The sequence below is a fragment of the Typopeltis vanoorti genome, chromosome 3 (genome assembly GCF_054136105.1).
Source record: "Typopeltis vanoorti isolate ZY-2024b chromosome 3, IOZ_Tvanoo_1.0, whole genome shotgun sequence".
Classification (NCBI taxonomy): Eukaryota; Metazoa; Arthropoda; class Arachnida; order Uropygi; family Thelyphonidae; genus Typopeltis; species Typopeltis vanoorti.
Genome location: NC_143551.1, coordinates 11385326 through 11405196, shown reverse-complemented (window position 1 = coordinate 11405196; position 19871 = coordinate 11385326). Strand labels below are relative to the sequence as shown.

The window sequence follows — 19871 nt, the reverse complement described above, 5'->3', positions numbered from 1 at the left end:
AACTCAAATAAAGACTAAGTATTGCTTGATATAATGCCCCATTGACACCATATAACTGCAGCGTATTGAATAGCTTCTCTCTTGGCACCTTGTCATATGCGTTTTCCAAATCGACAAAACTTAAATACAGATCTTTGTTATATTCCCATGCTTTCTCGACTATTTGTCTTAAAGTGAAGATCTGATCCTGACAGCCTCTATTTGGCCTGAATCCAGCTTATTCTTCACCAAGCTTTTCTTCCACAATTCTTCTCAACCGTTTCTCAAGTATACTTGCATAGATCTTGCCAGGAACACTCAGTAGGGAAATACCTCTGTAATTCTCACATTCAGTTTTATTTCCCTTTTTATATATACAGGGTGTTCGGGATAAATTTGACATATTTATAATTAATTATATTTTTCCGTAAGTTACATGTATTAACACACACTTCTCTTCATTTAAAAGTTTGGACCCTTCTTCATTCATATACAAGATGTCAGAAAGGATGGATAGCTGGAACCCACCTGAATCATGGAAGAGAATAACTTGTATCATGATGATTCGTGCCCGCCATCAAAATAAGGATATTACGACTGCTGCCCAATGCTCCCTGAATACAGTAAAAACAATCAGGCATGAACTAGAGACTTGCAATGGTGACTACGAGGATGTAGCAAGAAGAAAGATCCCTAGCAGACGATCTGATTGCGTTCGTACAGCAGAATTCCTCGCAAATCTGCAGGAACAGGTGTTGAAGAACCCTGGCATTGGAATTCGGGCTTTGTTCGTGGAGTTGCTAACTGTGGTCAAGCCCTGGATAACAAGGGTAGCCAATGGTAGGCCGTATGTATGGCAGCAGGATTCGGCCCCTTGCCACACCTCTGGGAAAAGTCAAAAATGGTTGTCTGAAAATTTCTACGACTTCACCAGTCGAAATGTTTGGCCTCCAAACTCCCCAGACCTTAACCCCATGGATTATTTTGTATGGGGCGCAGTTGAAAAAGACACCAATCGCACTTCCAGTAATACAAAAGCCCAGTTAATGGATAAAATTAAAACAGTTTTTGCGGCCCTTCCCAGGGAGACTGTAGCATCAGCTTGTTCGAGGTTCCGAAGCAGAATTGAAGCTGTGATCGATGCTAATGGTGGTTATTTTGAGTAAATCTTGTTGATAGTATTGTAATTAACTCTGCCTGTAATGTTTTTTTGTCAATTCATTAAATTTAATAGATACAAAGAAGATTTTCTTTTTCCTTACGAAACTGTCAAATTTATCCTGAACACCCTGTGGGTACTATCAGAGCTCTACTCCAATCATCGGGAAATCGGCTAGGCATTCTGAACTATGCAGTGCAGCCACTGTAAGACTTTTATACCACCATACTTCAGCATTTCTGGTCGAATATCATCTACTCCTGCTGCCTTTCTACATTTCAAGCCTTTGATGGCTTTTTCTACTTCAAGTATGGATATGTATTCCTGACTGCATGCCTGGGCAGTGTTTTTTATCACTGTGCTGTCATCACTGCTAGTTTCATTTAGCAGTTTTTCAAAGTAATTACTCCATACTTCAAGGATATCTTTTTCTCCTGTTTTCATGTCACCTTTATCATCTCTGACTCCTTTTATAGCACTCTTTCCTCCATTCCTAAGCTTCTTCAACAACCTCCAGAATATTTTGCCACCTTCTTGATATTTATTTTCTATATTCTTGCCAAAGTCCTCCCATGACTTTTGTTTAGCTAGTTTTACACACTGTTTAGCGTTCTTACATTTGTCTCTGTATTCTGTAAGAGTAAAAGCTGACCTATTTGCCAGGAACTTTTGATATGCTTTCTTCTTTTCCTTCACTGCCTCTTTAACTTCCTGTGTCCACCAGGGAGTTCTGATTTTTTTATCCTTGCACACAACCTCACCACATGCCTCTCTGGCAGAATCAATCAATGTTTTCTACAGAGTTTGCCACTGAATCTCCAAGGTTTGATTCCTGTTCTCAAACTCTTTCATTTTCTTTTCAATAATCTTTCTGTATTTTAGTCTACAGTTCACATCTGAGAGCTGCTCAACTTTTATTTGCTTTAAAATTTTCTTACATGTTATTCTTTTCAATATGAAATTCAATTTTATCCTGCTCACAACTAAATAGTGATCACTTCCAATTTCAAATCCTCTGTACACTCTGGTGTCTTGCACCAGGGAGAAAACATCACTATCAACAATAACATAGTCAATGAGACTTTTCTTATTCCTAGCCTCTTCTCTCCATGTGAATTTGTGCACATTTTTATGTTGGAACATGGTGTTAGTAATAACCAGTCCATGTCCTGAGCAGAAATCCAACAGATATTTGCCATTATTATTAGCTTTGCTCTTTTCTCCAAATTTTCCCAAAATATTTTTGTATGTCTCACAATCATTTCCTACTCTGCTATTTAGATCCCCAACAAGGACCAACTTTTCCTTTTTCATTGTGTCAGTTGCTTTTTCTAAAGCCTCAAAAAATTCCTCCACTTCTACTTTAGTAGAACCTTCTGTGGGACCATAGGCACAAATAAGTCTCATTGTCCAGTTCCCCATTCTCATATTTGCCCACATTACTCTACTTGAGACACTGCCATTGAAGAAGATTAGCCTCGTATTTTGTGTTGAATACTATGGCTACTCCTTCTTTTCCTTGATTGGCATTGCCTGAATACAACATTTTGTATTTATTGCTCAGAAAGATCTCACTAGTTTTGGTCTTTTTTGTTTCAGTCACCCCTATTATGTCGATCTGGTACTTATTTAATTCCTCAGCTAGCTCCATTTCTTGGCCATTGAGGCTTCTTACATTGATAGTACCGATCTTTAACTCTGGTGATGTTGAGTTGGGGTTTGTTTTCAGATTTGTTCCAGCAGCTGACTTTTCGCTGTTCTCCCTGGTTCCCTGGCGAAAACAACGGGGGCCTTGTTTAACCGGGCGACGCCCCAGCCGGCATGAAATTTTGTCATGTTGTACCATCATTTTTTATTTTGGTTTAACCAATAAGAATACAATTTGGTCGGCTAAATCCCAAATTGCCAGCCCTTCCTCGTTCGTTCAGTATCCAGGTAGATACCCAACAGGTTGCACCATGAGAAGGTGAGGATTGGACATTAGGTCAGAAGCCCTGGTCGGTTCTCTGCATTCCTTTAAAGGCTACGTGGAGGTCTCCTCTCAGTTATACAGCTTTGACCCTTAAGCATTCCTCAAAAAATTCCTCCACTTCTACCTCAGTAGAACCTTCTGTGGGACCATAGGCAGAAATAAGTCTCATTGTCCAGTTCCCCATTGTCATATTTGCCCACATTACTTGCCCACATTATTGTTAGTTTGCAGTTATTATTGTTAGTATTTATTATTATTGTTATTACAATTTTATAGTTATTGTTGTTGTTATTACAACAACATTTGTTGTAATTTATTGTTATTACAGTTGTTATTGTTAGTAATGTTAGCACATTATTGTTAGTATTAGCTGGCCTGGTTGGCCGAGTGGCAGCGTATCCGCTCTCCTGCCAAAAGGCTGTGGGTTCGAATCCCACTGTGGGCATGGATGCTTGTGATTGTCCGTGAAAATACTAGTGATGATGATGGGTGGTAGATGTCGCTGGTGTAGATGATGACGGTAGTTGGGCAGATTGAGCAGTGGAGACAGAGTTGTAGAGTGCCCTCCCCTCGATGAGTCATTGGACTCCCTGGGCGTGTTACGTAATAATAATAATGATAACTGCAAAGAATTGTTTAGATATGCTGCAAGTAAAATAAAGAAATGAATATGAAAGAATAACTCTACAGAATGCAGATGGTGTGAGGATGACAGACACAGAAGAGGTTGTTCATCTAATCAGTTCCCATTTTGCTAAAAGATATCAACCTGGTGTATGCAACATTGAGTTCACTGTATGAAGAAACTCAGGTGTTTGAGGGGAGTTATTAGAGCTGTTGCACAAAGTGAATAAGTATTCAGCAATAGAGACTGGGTTATTAACATGGGTGCTAAAAGAGTATTCAGCTGAACTGGCTATTCCTTTGACCAAGCTGTTTAATATGAGTCTCTGAACTGGGTAAATTTTGCAGGAATGGAAAGAGTGTATGGTAATTCCATTGCACAGAGGTGGTGCAAAGACCGATGTATCCAACTATCTACCAATCAGTATCTCATGAGTGGTGAAATTTTTGGAAAAATTGGTTAGGGCTTGCATTCAGAAATAGGTTGACAGTGAATCTCTACTTTGCAGTGAGCAACATGGGTTTACTAAAGGAAGGTCATGTTTTAGCAACTTGCTCACATTCTATAACAATGTTATTACCATTGAACTAGACAAATGGAATTGATACACCATGATACTTTTGGATTTTGCTAAGGCTTTTGATAGAATATAGCATGGTAGAGTATTGCATAAATTGGAAATATGGGTTTGGATTATAAAATATTAGTGTGAATAAGAGGATGGCTGACTGACAGAAATAAAATAAAAAAAAAGTGGTATATGGGAGATGTGAGTCTGCAAATTTAAGGTAACCATCGGTGTAGCACAAAGATCAGTCCTTAGTCCACTGTTATTCAATGTGTACATTAATGACATTTGGAAGGATTTGACAAGTGACATACAGTTATTTGCTGATGATGCAAAGATATGTAAGGTAATCTGGAATGTTGCTGATTCACAGTGCTTGCAGAATGATTTGAATAGTCCTGAATTGAGGACTATGAAAATAGATGTCAATAAATGTAAAGTCATGCACTTTGGCATGATTAGATATTCAATACCATATTATATTGGTGAGATTATGCTAGAAGAAACTAATCATTATAGGGATTTTGGAGTGTTAGTACATAGGAATGTGAAGTTCAGTGACCATGTAGCAAAGATGCAAATACATATCAAAATATAAATGCAATGATGAAATGAACTTTGACATGTAAAGATAAGGATGTCATTTTGCCTCTTTATATAACACCTTGATAAGACCTCAGTTGAACTGTTGTGTGCAGGTCTGGTCTCCTAGTTTCCGTTGTCATGCTGATAAGTGGAGAGAGTGAATGGGGGGGGGGGGGTAAAATTATATCAGGATTGTGGAATACTGACTATGAAGACATATTGAGAATTTGTAGACTGCAGTGACTATCATACAGGAAAAAGAGTGGTGATATGATTGAGACTTACAAACTTTTGAAAGGGTCACACAGGATTGCAGTTGATGGAATTTTTTATTTTATGGAAGACTCCTTGAAGCTGAGAATGAATGCCACTAAGAAGGGAATGAGATCTAGATTTTTCTCTCATAGAATAGTATGTGATTGGAATGGATTGCCATTAGATGTTGTGTGTGCAAGCAGTGTGAATGAATTAAAGAATAAATATGACACCTGGTGCATGTTGTATGTGGCCATCCTCGAAGAGTCCCTGACTCCGGAGGTCTCTCTTATTAATCATAATAATGTTATTTTCTGTCGGCAATTACTTATAACAGTAATTATGAATTAGTTTGTAATCAAAATTCAGAATATACTGAAATGCAGCAATCTCATGTTGAAAATTAAAAATCAAAATAAATTTGTAAGACAGTTAATTACCATGAAAGATTCACATTATAAACATGAGATAGAGATATATGATTACAGATTATCATTTGCAGACAGTGTTCCAGAATACATGAAACAGATTTAGTTTGTATTTCCATTTACTTTTTTGTTGCATTATGCAAATAAATTTGTTGATGTAATGAATTCCATTTCTTTTAGCTGTGATGCATCTTTGAGTGTACAGGCATGCAAGTATTGAGCTAGACTATCAAATTTATACATATAGTCTAGTGTAGTGATATATATGTTAAACACAGTTATGTGTGAGTCAGTCTTCTGTCCTATAAGTCAAATGAGATAATAAATATTCAGTGTCTTCTTTTGCAGGGTGTAGGAACTGTTGTTTCTGGTACTACAGTAAAAGGCATAATTCATTTGAATGATATTCTAATGTTAGGACCAGACCCATTAGGTCGTTTTCAGTCTGTTGCAGTGAAGTCAATTCATAGGAAACGTATGCCTGTTAAAGCTGTACATAGTGGCCAAACTGCTTCTTTTGCATTGAAAAAGGTAATAGTTATAACTGCATAATTGTATATATAGAAAATCTTCACAACTTATATGTTATTAGTGTGTTAATGTCCCCCCCCCCCTCTCTCTCTCTCTCTCTCTCTCTCTCACATACACAGAGAGAGAGAGAGAGAGATTTCTCAGATTTATTGTGGGAAGCCATTCTTCACTATACAGTACTACATGATCACTCTATATGTTTGCCAAATGAAAATACAAATATTATTGTGTATCAGTATCCTATTACATTATAAAGTGTCCATCTGCATGATAAATTGATCAATTATTGAAGACAATTAGAAAAATAGAAGGTTTCATGCAAAAAAATCAACATCTTGATTCTTTAAATAGAATTATAAACTAATAAAAACATATATGTTGTTATCGGCTATCTTCTTCGTACCTCCCCCCCCACCCATGATCAATTCTTGAGCCTTGAATCTCTTTTTAATTTCTTCACTTGGGTAGCAACACATGTGAAATACCCAACCCTATATTTTCTCCATCTGTGTAAAAAAGAAAGAAAGTATTTATTTCTTCAGCTTTTTCCTTCACAGGTTTTAAACCCATCATCAGTTATTAATTTGGTCTCAACCAAAATGGTTTATCCATTACCCACTACTGGTCTAATAATCTGCTGTGATTGTTCCACTGCTTAAAAATAACTGGATTGAACAATAGTGCATTATCATTGCTGCATCACAGCATCAGTTATCACAAACTTACATACTTTCAGATACGCTTAAGCATTTGGAGTTTTGCTTAATATGATAACTTGTAATTAATTGCTTAAAGTTGTTCATTTTAAATTTCAAATACAGATTTCATGAAAATGCACAATCAGAATAATTTCTTTATAATGCATATGTTTTTCATTGTAGCAAATTGTTGAAACATTTCCTGCCCAAATCACCACAGTATCAGTGCTATTCTAAAGGAAATTTACTATATCAAATCTTCTACTCTAACAAAATATTTATGTGGTCTTTAGTTGTCATTGAGAGCTGACTATAAACAAGCAGACAGAAAAACAAAACAAAAAAAAATGCTAACACATTTAATTGTTAAAAAAATGCCTACACATGTTTCCCAATCCTTATGTATTTATCTGTGAATCAGTTTAAGGAGTGATATGATAGATAGTGTTAATAATGGTTAGTTTCTTCCTCCCATAGGGAAATTTTGAATGCATTGTGGGAAGTATGATAGGTATATTGTAAACAATGTGCGTGTTGGCTTTTTGCGATTAGTCTTTGGACTCCGTTGCTCGATGAGTCTTTGGACTCCCTGGAGGTGTTAAATAAATAATAATAGTAGGTGCCAAGGGGCAGATCCCCCCTTTTGAGTTTTCAAAATATGAGTCATCAGAATTCAAGGAGAACCGGCCTACCAGTCTGGAACACGGGGGGGATTGGGCACCTTAGGCGCCAGGGGGTGGAGCCCCCTAGTGTGTGTGTGTGTGTGTGTGTGTGTGTGTGTGTGTGTGTGTGTGTGTGTATATTGAATAGAGTTGGAGATAAGCTACATCCCTCTCTGACACCCTGATTTATTTCAGTCTCTTCTTCAACTTTTGCAAGTTTATTACCTAACTGTAACTGTATTTTTGGATCTTTATGTAAACTTTCTATAGCTTGTGCCAAATGTAATGGATATTCTTGTTTTTTCATTATATTCCATAGTTTTTCTCTGTGTATTTTATCAAAAGCATTCTCTCATAATCTGTAGAGCCCACATGAGTCTCTAAATTAAATTCTCATCTTTTTTTTTCAATAATTTGTTTTAGCACATAAGTATTGTCTATATATATGATCTTTCCATGTCTGAAACCATTTTAATTGTTAATTTAATGCTGCAGAATGTAAGGTTATGTACTTTGGGTTGAAAAGGTTGCATATGGTATATTATTTTGATGGTACTGAATTGGAGGATATTGATGAGACTTCGGATTTAGGCATAATGGTGGACAGAGAGTTGAAGTTCAGAGGCCATATTGCAAAAATTGATAAAATAACCCAAAGGAATACTTAGATGAAAAACATGCTAACAAGTAAAAATAGAGAAGTTATTATCCCTCTTTATAAGGCCATGATTTGGCTTCATCTTAACTACTGTGCACAGATTTGGTCACCTGAGTTTCTTGATGATCAGCAGGTAGTAGAGAGAATTCAGACACAATTGACTAAGATGATGACAGGTCTGTGGAATGCTCCTTATGAGGATAGGTTGAAAGGGTGAGGGTTACAAAATTTGGGTGATATGCAGAAAAGAGAGGACCTGATAGAAACTTATAAGATTTAAAGGGGTTTTATAAAATTGATGCAAAGGAAATCTTTCAATATATAACAAATAGTCAGAGAACTATGGGTCATTTGTGAAAGTTGTGTGACAGTGTGAATAGTAATGGCACACAGAGTAGATTTTTTGCATGAAGAGTAGTGTATGAGAGCATTGCCAGAATTAGTCGTGAGTTCCCTGACAGTGAACGAGTTTAAGTAAAAATACGATAGGTTTTGTGTGCAAAATATTTAGTTTGGGTCTCCCATAATAAGTCTCTGAACTCCTTGGAGATACTGCTTAATAATAATAATAATGATGATGATATAAATTGGATCCAGGATTGCTTCTGACTGTGCTTTGGCCCAAGTACTTTTAAAAGCAATGAGATCTGATGCATTAGAATATCTATAAAATATACTCCGTGCTCTGTCGTGATGTTTTATGGCTGCTTGGCACTTAGGGGTTCCACCAGGGTTTGGGATATAGTACAAATCAAAATGATGATTTTGGAATTACAGCTGTTGCTGCCTAGATAATACAACCTGCCATCTACTTCCCTGCTTCATTGATAGGTGTTTGACTGACTGTTTCAGCATTAAATTTTGCAAGATTGGGAAAAGTCTCCAGTCAGCCTGATCCATTTTCCACACTGTCATTCATGTAGGAGAACAAGGGTCTGGTGAAGACATAGTATAAATAACAGGAAAGTGATTGCTTCCATAGATGTTCTCTTCAATATCCCACATGGGCAAAGAAAAAATGGCAAGTCTCTTGTAAGGTCTTGCAGAATACCTGTCCATATTCTGCAATTCAGCATGTGGACTTTCATTGACTGATGCATGAAAATTTTAAAAATTGAATATATCACTGTGAGTTAAGGCCATTTTATTAGTGAAAAAGAGAGTATATAAAAAATTGGGATTTCAGGCACACATTAGTACAATATCCATTGGCTGGAGTTGATCATTGGTGGATAGTAAGCAGTGCAAAGAGCTTGAACACATTAAATGTGATGGAGCAACTATTGGTGAGATATGCCAAATGATGTAGCTAGCTGTAAACCCTTCTATTATACAGTTTGTACCTTCAGTTAGTGAGTTTTTACTGTTCTGAGAAAATGAACAGTTCTCTCTGAAGTGTTGATGGATCCTGGAAAACATGGGGCTGTCTGGCTTTCATTGAGAAAAGCCTCACAGTGTATGTAGCTTCCAGTGAACTATCATTAGTTTTAATTAAACAGAAATATATATTGATCTTTAATTGAATATTGATTTATAAACATCTAATGCCAAGAAGTTTTGCCAACGGGACTCTTCAGCTTCTTCAAGGCTTATAACAGTAAGAGAAAACTCAAAGTGGCTAGTACAGAGAGAATGGAGTAACACTATCGATTTCTGTGCTAGCCACTTTGAGTTTTCTTTATAAGCCCTGAAGAAGCCGAAAAGCCTTGTTGGTGAAACTTGTTGGCATTAGATGTTTATAAATCAATGGTCAATTAAAGATCAATATATTTCAATTTAATTATATGTGTTAATGACCAAATATAATCTCAGCTATCATTAGCTTTTCCAAACTAAACATGAAATGCATGTCTACTTACTCTACGTTAGTATATATAATTTTCCTACACTTACCTTTCTACCAGTATCTGTTTGACTTCCATGAAATGCTAAACTGTACATACTCATGCACTTTGATTCAGGCAAGCAGTTGGATTAAAGTATGACAAATCTGTGTCTTAAGAGTATTCAAGATGTCCAGGTTATTTTCAATGTCAGAGGCAGATTCCCACAAAAATGCATTTTATCTCAACTGTAGTTGGTATGTGGACGCGTATTTACCGCAACTTTTTTACTTATTTAGAAATCTTTTCTCTTTACCCTTACAATATTTACCATTGCTTTTCATACATCCTGTGTTTAACTAATTTTAGCTTTTCATCTGAAAGTTGGTTTAGACATAAAATAATTGATCAAAGAGAACATGAATGCGAATACAAAAATTAGGAGTGTGAACAGATACCATCAATGGCAGAATCATATTAAAAATGAAGATATTAGAAGGGAATTTGCCATTGTTAACACCAAAAACATGACCAAGTTAACCTAAGGTGATGTAATTGTGAATGAGACAGAAAAAGTGAATGAGAGAGAAATGGCTAGCAAAACAGGTATTTGATGCAGGATAAATATTCAGAGGATGACTGAGATATGATGGAGTTAGTTGTATCTTGGAAGGGTGAAATGTTATATGTGACCATATTGGAAATCTGTTAAATAACAGATTGATATAAAATGAAATTGTTGATAGAAAGCTGGTAATAATGCACACTTAATCATGTAGTACTGCCATACAATCCTGTACAATGATAGTATAATTATCGGGAATTTGATGATGGCCATCCATCTATCTTCAAGGCCCACCTTTCCTTATGGAAAGGTGGGCCTTGTGGGGGCAGCAGCTGCAAGAGGGACTTCCAATGGTCACGATCCTCCCCACCAAGCTCAGGTGTTCTGGTGGGACTCCCAGATGTGTCCATCCAAGGTTTTGGATATAATCTATCCAGCAAGTCCTTGGCCTTCCATGTGGCCTCCCACTCTCTGGCTTGGCGAAGAGGGCCTGCTGGGGGAGCCTCTCTCGTGGCATTCTGACCAGGTGCCCGTACCATTGTAACTGTGATCTCTCAACACGTAGAAGCAGCGGTTGAGTATTGAGGGTTTCCTGAATTGCAGAGCTTCTGACTCTGTCAAGTCCCATCAGTTCCGACCCCTTGAAGGAACCTCATTTCAGTTGCTTGGATTTGTGTCTGCATTCTTTCAGTCATTACCCAGCTCTCATGACCGTAGGTGAGGATGTGGACATAGACTGTATTGAAGACAGCCAGCTTTGCCTTCTGGCTTAACTCCCGCTTCAATACTACCGAACAGCCAAGCTCCCGCAATATTGCGCTTGCTGAGCCAATTTGAGTATCTAGCTCTACATCTCACTTTCCATCACTCGTGAATATGGACCCAAGGTATTTAAACTTCTCCACCTGCCTCAGTGGGACTCCACTCGCATGTAGAGTGCACTGGATGGTTGTCTTAAAGTGAAGATTTGGTCAGTTGTGCTGCTACTACCAGGACGAAAGCCACATTGTTCTTCTTGGAACTTTGACTCAACTATGCACCTTCTTTCCAAGCACCTAGCAAATACTTTCCCCAGCAGGCTGAGTAGAGAGATGCCACAATAGTTGCTGGACCCACTCTCTGGTCTTCCCCCTTTGAAGACTGGTATTATTTTGCCTGTCTGCCACTACTTTGGTGCTTGCCCAGATATCCAAGCAGCCTGACACACTCGAGTCAGCCAAAGAACACCATTTCAATTTAAGGCTTTTAGCATTTTGGGCTGAATTTCATCATCACCAGCAGCTCTGCCCGATTTTAGCAATTTTATTGCTAAATGGACCTCTTCTGCTGTGAGACTAGTCATCGCCCTGATCTGCACCTCTTGGATGTCCACAGCTGCCGGGCCACCTGGGCAAGTTTGTATTTGCATAGGATGAATCTAATCTTTTTCCAAAGGATTCCCAAGCTTTCTGCTTTGTTGTCATTACTGCCTCAGCAGCAGCTTTTCACTCCTCAGTGTACTGGAAACGCATCTCAGGTGACCTGACCCTAAGCCATGTTAGGTAGGCCTCCTTTTTTGCCTGGACAGCTTTTTGGACCTCTTGGTTCCACCAAGGTGTCCTTTTCTCACTGCCTGTCACCACACCGAGACGCTTTCTGCCACAGCATGAGTGCAGAAGCAGTGACAGTTGTTCTGAACAGCTCCCACTCCTCCTCAGCATCTACAGTATGTCTGGGAATCTCTTTGAACCTGGAGGAGACGTTATCTGTAAATTTTTTCCTCACAGCCTCATTTTCCAATGCCTCCCATTTTGCACAGTATAGCTGCTTAGGTCTACCAGCATTGATGGTAGCATTTGGTTTCTGTAGCCGTAGAGTGCGGACAACAAGGTGGGGGTCAGTTGAGAGTTCTTCCCCTTCCTCACATGAACATCCAGCACTGAGGAAAATAGTCTGTTGAGACCATAAAAAAGTCAATCTGAGACCTTTGTCCAAGTGTATCTCTGTACCAGGTATACTTATGGACTTCTTGGTGCTGGAAGAAGTTATTCATTATGGACAAGCTGTTAGTACAGCAGAAGTCCAATAATTTCAACCCATTCATGTTCAGGTCAGGGTCTCCATTCCTCCCAACCACACCCCTCATGTCTGGTCATCTGTTCAAACATGTGCATTGAAGTCGCCCATCAGCAAGATTGACTCCATGTCTGCCACCCCATCAAAAGCGGCATTCACTACCTCTAAGAAGGCAGAGTATTCTGACTCCAGATTAGGTGCATAAGCTTGCACCACAGCAAGTTGTGGTTTTCATCTGGAGCGTTAACACACATACCCATCCCCCCATTTGGATCCACTGAGCAACACAGTCTGACAGCCAGGGACTTGTGAGGATCCCCACACCCACCTGAGCAGACACTGTCAGGCTCACACCAGAGTAGTAGAGCTTCCCCCCCCCTCATCCAGGTCGACAGTTTCAGAGCCTCTCCTCTTGGTTGAATAAAGCCCAACTAGATCTATTTGGTAATGCTTGGCTTCCTTGACCAGTTCCTTTTCCTTCCCTGTCAGAGAAAAAATGTTCCAGTTGCCTAAAGCCATAGTCTGGTACCATTGTCGTTGCCATTTCTGTCCTTTTGCAGAACCATTTCTTTGTGCTACCCCTAAACACCTCCCCAAACAGGTAGCGGACCCATTGATGGAGTTTCCTCTAGCAGAGTGCTGAGGAATGGTGTCTAAGGAAGATTGTACCATATTTTCTGAATGGTTCTCTCTGCCTAAAACCCGAATGCTTCCCTTGGTAACCCGTGCGACAGATGATGCGGTATGACCATTGTATGATGACCTGACCGTGTTACAGTGTTTGGTAATGCTCTATTAGCACTACCGCTTGGTTTGGGGCTGCTCAGGTTTCCCCTCTTTGCAGCTAGCTTACATATCTGCAAGCCATTCTGCTATCCACGACCTGTGAACCCGCCCAGTAGCTGAGTCTCGCCCTGAGCTTCAGCTACTGGATGATGGTAATAATGATGAAAATTATTCTTCAGACATAAATAATCAAAAAGAATAGTTAGTATGGTGGTCAAACTTATACATTAATTGTTCATCCTGTTAAATTTAAGAAAGATATTATAACATATATATAAATGTTGTAATATTATTTTTTTTATTATTAATTTTCTGTTTTTCCATTTATTTTATTCATAATCCAGAAACCCTGCTTTGAAACTAAATATGGAACTTCTTCAACCACTTTAGCCTTCCATTTAAGAAGGGTGTTTGTCTCACATTTTGAGTGAAATTCATCACACAAATATCCATGCCTGTAGCAGGATTCAGACCATCAGCCTGTTGATTGGAGTGTAGATATGCTAACCACTTGACCAACTAGACTGCCAATTAAGTAGTTTATTTTGCACTTGGTTAGACTGTAATAAATTTAGTTTAATCCTTTATCCAAGTGTAAGCAAACAAAGTTTGCGCCTAAAAATATCTTCAGGACTGAGATAAGGTGGTACAACACTTAGTCAACTCACAGCAAAGGTGGACCAGGCTCTCATCACTCTTTGTCTCAGTATCTCCCATAATGCAAAACACATCTTCTTGCGGACATATATAATGCTATGCATTAAGGTAAAGGCCACTACCCAGACCGGTGTCGACCTTTATTCTGACCCAGAAATGGTGATCCCAAGACAGAAGCAATAGGAGAGGTCATATTTAATATTAAGGTGTACCACCTTATTATTAAATTACTCTGGATTAAGAGAAAGATGTTGGAAGTTTATTTTGCACTTGGTTAGACTATAATAAATTTAGTTTAATCCTTTATCCAAGTGTAAGCAAACAAAGTTTGCGACTGAAAATATCTTCAGAACTCATGGTGGACCAAGCCAGTGGCACACTCAGGATTTAATCTTGGGGGGGGGGGGGGGGGGGTAGTTCAGTAGATGATTTGAGAATACACACTACGCATTGCATAAGAGCTAGACTGAGCATCTGCAGTGATCGCCAATACATGATACCCGTGATCTTCTCTGGCCCGGCTCGTGCAAATGAAGTAGCGCCCAAGCACTACTTCGTTCGCCTTGCGTTCACAGCGGCCAGGATTCCCGAGCGCTATAGGGTATTCCCACCTTATGGAACCGCTAATTCATAAGTAGTATAGAAATAGAAGACACGACACAACATAAATTTAAAATAAATAAATAAAATTTTAATTAGGAAAAGATTTTTGGAAATTTTTCTAGTGTTTTTTTTTTTTTCCCCTTTTTCTTTTGGAGGGGGCCAGGGCCCCTTGGCCCCCTCCCTGGGTGCACCAATGGACCAAGCTCTTGTCACTCTTTGTCTCAGTATCTCCCATAATACAAAACACATCTCCTTGTGGGCATGTATAATGCTATGCATTAAGGTAAGGGCCACTACCAAGACTGGTTTCGACCTTTATTGAAGTCTCGTCTTTGGAATCACCCAGAAGTGGTGATTCCAAAGCAGAAGCAATAGGAGAGGTCATATTTACCTATATGTATGATGAGAGCTTGGTCCACCTTTGCTGCGAGTTGCCTAAGTGTTGTACCACTTTGCCTCAGTCCTGAAGATATTTTCAGGACAAACTTTGTTTGCTTACACTTGCATAAAGGATTAAACTAAATTTATTATAAGTATATACGATTGATTTAATTATTATATATAATATAATAATTAAAATAATTTAATAATTTTGATATTTTGCCAAAGCCAAATTATAATAATTAAAGAACAATATACAAGTAGATGCAATCAGTCACTGCATAGGATAAGCAAGACTGAAGCAGCACAAACAAAGATGGGTATAAAGTCCTAAATAGTTCTAATTGGCATTATTGGCTATTCTCGACTATTGTGCCATTATCCAAATATCCTTCTTATATATATATATATATATATGAAAGAATGATCATTAACTTGGTTAACATACATATTTTTTAAAAAGAATTTAATGACTAGAACCGAGATTTAATTAAAAAGGTTTTAATATAAAAACAGGACTAGTTTCGGCTTGTAACAGCCTTCATCTGGTGACATTATAAAAGAAAGAAAAAAGAAAAAACACTAAAACTTAAATAAACTATGAACATCATAGAGGGTGTCTATACATAATTGACATTAAATCGTTTGGTTGTATTTAAAGCTGTTCTTTCATTTGCTGTATTGTTGGGAAAGTATGCTAGTAGCATCTCGTGAACGCCAGTACATGATTACAGCTGAATGACTATCTGGGAGGTTGTAGCTCAAGTTATTATTTAGATGAACAGGATTGAAGATGATTTCCCTAGATTCTACGATTTTTCTCTCTAGTTCATCATTGCAACAGAAGATGTTAGTAGATTTTTCTCAGCAGACTTTGTGACTTTGGCTTTCATCATTAGGATTAGCCGAAAAAAGGATATAACTTGATAATGCACTGGCTTGCTGTCTCTCATGTGTTCTTGCATATGCACTTGAACAGATTTGTCTGTCTGCCCAAAATAAGGAATATCACAATCACACAAGGGGTGCTTAAGGGTCAAAGCTGTATAACTGAGAGGAGACCTCCACATAGCCTTTAAAGGAATGCGGAGAACCGACCAGGGCTTCTGACCTAATGTCCAATCCTCACCTTCTCGTGGTGCACCCTGTTGGGTATCTACTTTGATACTGAACGAACGAGGATGGGCTGGCAATTTGGGATTTAGCCGACCAAATTGTATTCTTATTGGTTAAACCAAAAAATAAAAAATGATGGTACAACATGACAAAATTTCATGCCGGCTGGGGCGTCGCCTGGTTAAACAAGGCCCCCATTGTTTTCGCCAGGGAACCAGGGCGAACAGCGAAAAGTCAGCTACTGGAACAAATCTGAAAACAAACCCCAACTCAACATCACCAGAGTTAAAGATCGGTACTATCAACGTAAGAATCCTGAATGGCAAAGAAATGGAGCTAGCTGAGGAATTAGATAAGTACCAGATCGACATAATAGGGGTGACTGAAACAAAAAAGACCAAAACTGGTGAGATCTTTCTGAGCAATAAATACAAAATGTTATATTCAGGCAATGACAATCAAGGAAAAGAAGGAGTAGCCATAGTATTCAACACAAAATACGAGGCTAATCTTCTTGAATGGCAGTCAGTCTCAAGTAGAGTGATGTGGGCAAATATGAGAATGGGGAACTGGACAATGAGACTTATTTGTGCCTATGGTCCCACAGAAGGTTCTACTAAGGTAGAAGTGGAGGAATTTTTTGAGGCTTTAGAAAAAGCAACTGACACAATGAAAAAGGAAAAGTTGGTCGTTGTTGGGGATCTAAATAGCAGAGTAGGAAATGATTGTGAGACATACAAAAATATTTTGGGAAAATTTGGAGAAAAGAGCAAAGCTAATAATAATGGCAAATATCTGTTGGATTTCTGCTCAGGACATGGACTGGTTATTACTAACACCATGTTCCAACATAAAAATGTGCACAAATTCACATGGAGAGAAGAGGCTAGGAATAAGAAAAGTCTCATTGACTATGTTATTGTTGATAGTGATGTTTTCTCCCTGGTGCAGGACACCAGAGTGTACAGAGGATTTGAAATTGGAAGTGATCACTATTTAGTCTTGAGCAGGATAAAAGTGAATTTCATATTGAAAAGAATAACATGTAAGAAAGTTTTAAAGCGAATAAAAGTTGAGCAGCTCTCACATGTGAACTGTAGACTAAAATACAGAAATATTATTGAAAAGAAAATGAAAGAGTTTGAGAACAGGAATCAAACCTTGGAGATTCAGTGGCAAACTCTGAAGGAAACATTGATTGATTCTGCCAGAGAGGCATGTGGTGAGGTTGTGTGCAAGGATAAAAAAATCAGAACTCCCTGGTGGACACAAGAAGTTAAAGAGGCAGTGAAGGAAAAGAAGAAAGCATATCAAAAGTTCCTGGCAAATAAGTCAGCTTTTACTCTTAGAGAATACAGAGACAAATGTAAGAAAGCTAAACAGTGTGTAAAACTAGCTAAACAAAAGTCATGGGAGGACTTTGGCAAGAATATAGAAAATAAATATCAAGAAGGTGGCAAAATACTCTGGAGGTTGTTGAAGAAGCTTAGGAATGGAGGAAAGAGTGCTGTAAAAGGAATTAGAGATGATAAAGGTGAAATGAAAACAGGAGAAAAAGATATCCTTGAAGTATGGAGTAATTACTTTGAAAAACTGCTAAATGAAACAAGCAGTGATGACAGCACAGTGATAAAAAACAATGACCAGGCATGCAGTCAGGAATACATATCCATACTTGAAGTAGAAAAAGCCATCAAAGGCTTGAAATGTGGAAAGGCAGCAGGAGTAGATGATATTCGACCAGAAATGCTGAAGTATGGTGGTATAAGAGTCTTACAGTGGCTGCACTGCATAGTTCAGAAAGCCTGGACAGGACGAATTCCCGATGATTGGAGTAGAGCTCTCATAGTACCCATATATAAAAAGGAAAATAAAACTGAATGTGAGAATTACAGAGGTATTTCCCTACTGAGTGTTCCTAGCAAGATCTATGCAAGTATACTTGAGAAACGGTTGAGAAGAATTGTGGAAGTAAAGCTTGGTGAAGAACAAGCTGGATTCAGGCCAAATAGAGGCTGTCAGGATCAGATCTTCACTTTACGACAAATAGTCGAGAAAGCATGGGAATATAACAAAGATCTGTATTTAAGTTTTGTCGATTTGGAAAAGGCATATGACAAGGTGCCAAGAGAGAAGCTATTCAATACGCTGCAGTTATATGGTGTCAATGGGGCATTATATCAAGCAATACTTAGTCTTTATTTGAGTTGTGAGTCAGCAGTTAGAATTGAAGGAAGTACAGGAAGATGGTTTAATGTTAAATCTGGTGTGAGACAAGGATGTACATTATCCCCTCTGTTATTCATTATCTATATGGATCACATTATGAAGGAATGTGGTATTAAACCTGATATCAAAATTGGAGATATTAATGTCAGCTCTTTGCTTTATGCGGATGATGTTATACTTCTAAATAAATCCGCTACAAGTCTGTAAGATTCTCTGACTAAATTGAATAGCTGTTGTAATAGATATGGTATGAAGGTCAGCAATAAAAAGACAAAGACAATGAAAATAGGCAGAATCATTGAAAATGTCAACTGTGTTGTGAATGGGGAACCTGTGGAACAATTAAAACATTTCAGCTACTTAGGCACAATTTTTACTGAAGATGGTAAACTAAATATAGAAATAGACAACAGAATCAGCAAAGCTGGTATCGTGGGAAGTCAATTGAATAAATTCATATGGAATAAGAAAGAAATTAGTCGGAACACTAAATTAGCTGTATACAAGACTGTGTTCAAACCAGTTTTAACTTATGGATCTGAGAGCTGGGTCAGAAGTAAAACACTTAACCAAATACTAGAGACCGCAGATATGAGAGTCATGAGAAAGATTAGAGGCGTGAACAGATGGCATCAATGGCAATATCATATTAAAAATGAGGATATTAGGAAAGAACTTGACATTGTCAGCATCCAGGAATGCGTTAGCAGAGCTAATCTCAGATGGTATGGTCACTTAAATAGAATGGGAGAGGAAAAATTAGCAAAAACAAGTGTTCTCTGCCAGGTTGGCAGGAAAACGACCCAGAGGAAGACCAAGATATAGGTGGATTGATACGGTACAAAGTGCCTTAGACGATAGAAATGTAAGATCTGATAATGTTGGAGTCTTGACAAGTAACAGACTGATTTGGAGGAAAATTGTAGATAGGAAGTTAGTAATGATGTAATTTTTTCATGTAGTACTGTCATATCCTGTACACCCCTTGAGGGTACATGGCAGGAATTTGATGATGATGATGATGATGACAATCACACAATATTTTATATACACCAGGGTATTTGAGATGATGATGATGAACAAGGTTTTGGGTGGCTTATTAAGAAACGGATCTTTGGAAGTGGAGTGAACAAGGTTCTGATATTGTATTTTCTTAGAACTTTTGCTAATTTATGTGGGACTATACTTATATAAGGAATAGATATATTGCCTCTGAATCTATTTGTTTCTTCTGAACGATGTCTAGGAGGATTAAGAAGGAATCTTTCAATGATTCTCTTGGAATATCCATTAACTTCGAAAGAAGTTTTGAGATGGTTTATTTCTGTAAGAAGTTCATTTGCGTCATCCAGAAGAGAACAGGCTCTATGTCTCAAGGTGGAAATTATTCCAAGCTTATGAGGAGGGAAGTGATGGGAATGACTATGCAGATATCTGTTGGTATGTGTGGGCTTTCTATATATCGATATTTTGAGTTTACCAGAAGAGTGGGTCAGTTTGACATCAAGAAAAAGCAGGGAATTATCTGTTTCAAGC

General features: G+C 38.1%; 1 protein-coding gene across 10 annotated transcripts in view; it reads left to right on the top strand.

Moving 5' to 3' along the window:
* GTPBP1 (GTP-binding protein 1) overlaps positions 1–19871 on the top strand; it is a 375327-nt gene that overhangs the window by 329543 nt on the left and 25913 nt on the right. For all 10 annotated transcript variants that reach the window (XM_090390548.1, XM_090390543.1, XM_090390544.1 and 7 more), the window contains one exon: positions 5920–6102. In XM_090390548.1, the coding sequence (XP_090246674.1) occupies positions 5920–6102 (183 nt within the window). The remainder of the gene's footprint in view (positions 1–5919; positions 6103–19871) is intronic.